This window comes from Actinia tenebrosa, unplaced genomic scaffold (assembly GCF_029948245.1).
Source record: "Actinia tenebrosa isolate PJP-AT-01 unplaced genomic scaffold, QUT_ActTen_1.0 PGA_scaffold1__47_contigs__length_23844297, whole genome shotgun sequence".
In the NCBI taxonomy this organism is placed as follows: domain Eukaryota; kingdom Metazoa; phylum Cnidaria; class Anthozoa; order Actiniaria; family Actiniidae; genus Actinia; species Actinia tenebrosa.
The window spans coordinates 1,881,101-1,887,100 of record NW_028292578.1 but is presented as its reverse complement, the minus strand read 5'-3'; the positions used below and the strand labels follow the sequence as shown (position 1 = coordinate 1,887,100).

General features: G+C 36.8%; 1 protein-coding gene across 1 annotated transcript; it reads right to left on the bottom strand.

The window, feature by feature from the left end:
- Positions 1-203: 203 nt before the first annotated feature.
- LOC116305209 (histamine H2 receptor-like) lies at positions 204-2,396 on the bottom strand. Its single transcript, XM_031715067.2, has one exon. It carries the CDS (start codon positions 1,938-1,940, stop codon positions 861-863), a length of 1,080 nt encoding a protein of 359 aa, XP_031570927.1. The 5' UTR covers positions 1,941-2,396; the 3' UTR covers positions 204-860.
- Between the last annotated feature and the right edge of the window lie 3,604 nt (positions 2,397-6,000).

Here is a 6,000-nt window from a genome sequence, read left to right as displayed (position 1 = left end):
AGTCATCCACGTATTTGAAGTTCTTGTAAACAAACATTGAAGATTTAATATAGCACATGGAGAAATATTCTGCGTTCATTTAAAGATCAACTCGCTCTCTGATTGGCTGAATCCTCCCTGAACTATTGACCAAGAAATTTTCTTTCAAATTTAAGCACTTGGTATTAGGTTGTATTTGTGATGAATTAAACACAAGAAAAAAATCTGAAAGACACTCAAACGTTTATTCCATTCTAAACTTTAATACTGTTTTTTAGTGTAATCTTAATAAACACAGACGCGATTATCTTCGCTTTTGTTATCCAAATAACAATGAAATTTCTAATCAACATGGATGACAGCTCCCTACCTTAATACTTTATACATTCAACAGTAAATATTCTCCTCCACAGAGACTTTTCAATTTCAAAACAGTTTGCAATTATTTCTAATTCCCACGAGATTTCTTATTCTAGACACAGATGGCATGTATTTAAACTTATTAGGAATACTGCCGCCCAACTTTGAGATTATGGTTTAATATTTTTTCCTCATTTGCAATTACTTTTATTATTAGTTACACTGGCAGCGTGAATTAAAACCTTGAAGACAACGTGAATAGGACTTTGGCGTCCTTGTTGCTTGTCATCACTATGCCCAATTTATTTTCTCTTCATCAAACGTCATTAACAAGTGCACTAAGTGATTTCCAGATAAAAATAATCCTTCTCCACAAAACAAGAACAATTCAGGTGACAATCTAGAAATGTTTAATTAAGAAAGTAAAAACGTGATAAATGGAATACACTTTTAAAGGATTCAGTAAATCTGATAACGATTCTTCTACTTCTTTTCCATTAAAATCCTGTAATTTTCACTCTTTAAACTGTCGTTTCCCTTTCCAAATAAATTCTATTTCCGGCCAGTATTCGTCTTTTTACTTGTGGTGTGGGAGTTTTCGTTCCATTCACAGTATTTGTAGCCGAATGAGAGTTGTTTATCACGGAGTATCCATATCTGCTGTTTTCGTCTTGTATTAGTCTCGAGTTCAACCTCGATTTGCGAAGGTTCGGTTTTTGGCAATGAAAAATTTGCGAAAACGCTACTTTAAATTTCTGACTGATAAAAGTGAACAAAAGAGGATTTATGCAGGAGTTGAGGTATGTTAGTACCTTGACGATGTTGAGAACTACGAGATCCACGGGAATTGTCAAAGCTAAAATAACATTGACAACAAAGAAGCCGAACCAACAAACGATAAAAGAGCCAATTACCAATATCATTTGTTTTGCCATTCGAAAATCCCTCTTCAACTTTGCTCCGGCTCTTCTTCTCTGCACGAAAGTCCTGTTCCTCATTGTTCTGTAAATGTTGACGTACGAGAAAATAATGATAGTAAGTGGAAGAAAGAAGCTTAATGTTACTATAGGATACACCTTATAAGGCCAGGAAGTGTAGAGCAGTGAAGAGACTAATAAAGCAAGAGCCCAAGCAATGACAATCACAACTTGCGCCCTTCTTGGTGTCAGAATGACCATATGTTTTAGAGGCATTCTGATAGCTAAGAATCGATCCATACTTATAAGGCATAAGTTCCATATCGATGCTGAACCACAAATAATATCCACCGCCACAAAAATATTTCTGAAGACAACAGCTCCGGGGAAATTCCATTGTTCGTTCGTTATTCTCAAGAGTAAAAATATAGGCATCGCCAGGAGAGCTGTCAGTAGGTCAGCGATCGATAGAGAAATGAGAAAATAGTTAGTGATGCTACGGAGCTCCTTACATAAACAAAATGTTAGCAAAACCATGACATTGCCCGCGATGGTAAGAATGATGAGAATGCCTATTAAAGCACTGGTGAGGATGACTATGTACAAGTCCACTTGATCTGGGTGGCCTGACCTTGGAGGAATGGCAGAAGTCGTAAAATTACTAGAGTTTGCCATTCTGTACATGCCGTTTAGATCTCTTCCAATACGTGACTGTTGAACCAATCCAACGCAGAACAAATAAGTGAAAATTTATGAAGTCTTTGTCAGTCAATTGAAAATATTCCTGAGTGAAAAACCTTAAGCCATATGTACAACCCAACACGGGTGTTCAAGGTTTTCCTCTGTCGTCAAGCTTTCTTTGACTTTCCTTTCAAAGTGTCTTCTATTGTCCCTTTGTCCCGCGTAATTATTCTCGAAGTGAAAGCCTGCTTCGTCCGAGGTGCAGAACTGATGTTTTTTGGTAATTAATATCGATCAACTAAGTTGCTTTTCGTGAAATCAAAACTCAATCAGACATTTGTCAAGAATAACAAACTCTGCCCGCTCAGGCGAGGTTATGTTATTACAGCCCACGATCCAGGGCCAATAAATCCGTGTGGTCTTTATTAGGTCGACTAGATACCTGTAAGAACGTGCGAGATTTATCCCTTAAAAGCGACACAACCACTTGTCATTAGCAATTCTTTTAACTGCTCATTAGCATGTACCAAACTGTGTCTATGTGCGATAAATGGAATTGAAATCGGCTGCGACGATTCCTCCGGCTTGCTTTCCTTGGTAATTGCTTTTTGGACGTCTTGGTTATGTTAAAAAGACTTGTCGCTATTAGTTATGCACAAATCTACTCATCTATCAACACAGATATACGCAATCCATCGACACATCAAAACGACTGCTTTGGACCCTATAAGAGATCAGCCCGGAAACAGCTACTTAGCTCATTTATTAGTCAAGGTTCTTAACCGGCTTTGGATCTATAGTGATCCCAGTACTAACAATAGCACAACAGACAAAACCCTGCTTCAAACCTTGCTCTTCTTCTTCTTTTTCCTTTCATCTCTTTCTCACTACGGTCTTTATATACATGCTATATATTGTCCTTATTTCTCTCCCTCATTCTCTCTTCATATATGTGTGTTCAGTTTAAGTATACATAAAGATATAGTGTAGATGCATAGCGCTACAGCATGAGTGTACAGTGTATAATTAAAACCCAAGTACAATTATCCAAGTGACCTTCTTAGAACCCAACCAATCCAAACCAAAATTATTTCATGAATGGAATATATCATACAGCGTGTGGAAATATTCGACTGAACTCCACTTCTAATTCCCTGAATTAACTTCTATACAGAATTCCAAAGAATTAATCAATCCAGCCAATTATAAGCTGACACTCGCCGTCCGGAGAGAGATAGAAAAAAAAGACTATATAATTGACGTGTAGTAAATCACAAAGGAGCAAAACTATATACCAGTAATAAGAAGCTTTCGTCATAGCTAATCAAATAAAAAATGAAAAAAATCCTGACACGAACAATATAATTCATATTAAATAAAGATTATAGTTGGAGCTCGTTTCGAAAGAAGGAAGTGCTCATGGAGAATGTTTTTGATGAGTTCGGTCGACGATTGAGGCAAGAGTTAATCTAATTGAGTTTACCATGCGATAAACACACGAATGCTGCAGTTTTTATTATTCTTTGTACTTCCTTTTTAAAAAAAAAATCAAAATTTCATTACTTCATTCATTCATTATTTTTCGGTTTTGTTCTATATAACCATAAAACATTACTCCCCAAGTTCAAACTTACCGAGATTACTGATCTAATCAAAGCCACGGATATACGCGAATGAAAGTTTGTTAATCTAAGTGGAATATAATTAGCATAAACTGTGAAAACAAATTATAAATTTTTCTAAGTTTAGTGAAAAAAGTAAACATCGTACTTTTGCGCATATTACAAACCCATGCGAAAAATTCACCTTTCGAGCACATATAATTCTGACGCAATGATACTTTGTAGCATCATGTCATTTTCATAAATATTCCTTTTAATGATCTACAAAGCTTCCTAAACAATGAATTCGTGATGAAATTATAAATTGCCTTTTCTTTTTCCCCTGTCATTATTATTTTATGCAGTCATTCACTGAATTTATTTACTTATCAAATCGATCAAAATGATTTCTTTCAACGATGAAAGAGCAGCGCCAAACAGCAGAAATCTGTGTTAATACTTTCTGTGCTATCGCTCCTTTCTCCGTTTCTCTACTGATTTCAATTTATACTTCTATTCATTATTAGCGATAGCTGATAAAAAAAATGGCTAAAAAAGTTCATTACAACTATCAACGCTTTTTTTTTTCTTAAAAATCAGTAGTCAGTTAAAAATTTCGAAGGTATAAATTTCCTTTCGTTGCTGCCTTTTTAGCTTTGTATCTTATACTTTCATTTCACTACTCACGATAACCAGTCATTGACCATTAAGGCTTTTTGAGATCCAATTATAAGAGACAAACCCTTTCATCTATATACGTCACAGCTGCTGTCTATATATCAGGTGATTCGTACTTTAAAAGCTTTCAGGTTAGATTTCCTTGGCGTCTGAAAAATCTCAGTATACAATTCGTAATTTAAGGCTAATAGCATCAAGATGTTTTATTCACTGATCGATGGTTGGATGCGTGCAGCTTATGGTGTCTTTACTGATGCAGATTGTGTGTTGAGTGATTTGTTCGCGCAATTCACTGATGGCCATGAGGACATGCTCTTTTTTATGACGTCGTTAATTCAGTGATTTTAAGTGAGGCTTTTGTTTCCTTCGTCTCCTCCTTCCTCCCTCATACCTCCTTTCATAACCCTCTCTTCTTTCTTCCTCTAGGTTTTCCTTTCTCGCTTGCTTTCTCTTTTTTCTTTCTTCTGATTCTTCCTTCTATTCGCTTATCTTTTGTTTCTTTTTTTCTTTCTTATTTCATTCATTCCTTCCATTCTTTCATCCTTTATTCCTTCCAGCCTTTCTTCCTTCCTTCCTTCCTCCCTATCCCTTCCTTCCTTCCTTCCTTCCTTCCTTCCTTCTTCCTTCCTTCTTCCTTCCGTCCTTCCCTCCTTCCCTCCTTCCTTCCTTCCCTCCTTCCTTCCTTCCTTCCTTCCTTCCTTCCTTCCTTCCTTCCTTCCTTCCTTCCTTCCTTCCTTCCTTCCTTCCATCCTTCCTTTCTTCCTTTCTTCCTTCCTTCCCTCCTTCCTTCCCTCCTTCCATCCTTCCTTCCATCCTTCCTTTCTTATTTCACTCTTCCCTCCCTTCTTTCCTTCCTTCAATCCTTTCTCTTTGTTCTTACTTTCATTCTTCCTTTCTTTCCTTCTATTATTCTTTCCTTGGATTCACTCAGGATTCACTATAAAACGAACTGGTAAAGAAAAATCAAAGCTATCATATCAACAGCCCAATGACAAATCCCATCTTAATTTTAATTTTCGATCCGAAAACATTAAAGCATGGCCAGGGGCAAATAACTGAAAATTGCTCGTACTTTATACAAAGTAATAGCATTATAATCAAACCCTCTCAATATTTTTGCCTTAAGTTCCAAGTTAATCGCTTGTGGCGTCCCATAAATATCCCATTCCTACCGCAAAGAGCATCTTAAAGAATAGAAAAAATTGTTATTAAACAGGGTAGATTAACGAGCTAGTGGTTATCGTTCTAAATAAAGAAAACCGTATCAGCTATATTAGAAAGGAAAGTCAGACAGACAGACATACATACACAGACAGGCAGAGAGAGAGAGAGATGCGCACGCATCAGTTTCATATCCACTATAAATATCCTGTCTATTGTTCAGCGGTTGGATATTGCCTTGGAGATTAGTAACCAGGCAACCGACCGCTGGTCATTGTTTAAAAAAATGCATTTAAGATGCATTGGAATGGAAATCTTAGTATTTTTGTTTTGCTCAAAAACATTTTTGCCGTTTGTTTCAAAGATTATAAGTATTCAACACATGGATCTGTTATCTATAGTGAAGCTAATAGCCATATGCGTTTTTTTAGCGTCAGGGCTTCCATAACCGGTAATAGAGGTTTTGCACCATCACGTGCGCACGCAATCTCGTCTCCCGAGCTTGCGTTTCTCTTTGTCAGTGCAGAGAAGCAAGAGGCTCTGCGGCTATCGTTTCTTTTGAGCATTCTGATTGGTCCGGGTGGAAAACAATAGAAAGAGTCTCAACACTAGGGAAGATTATG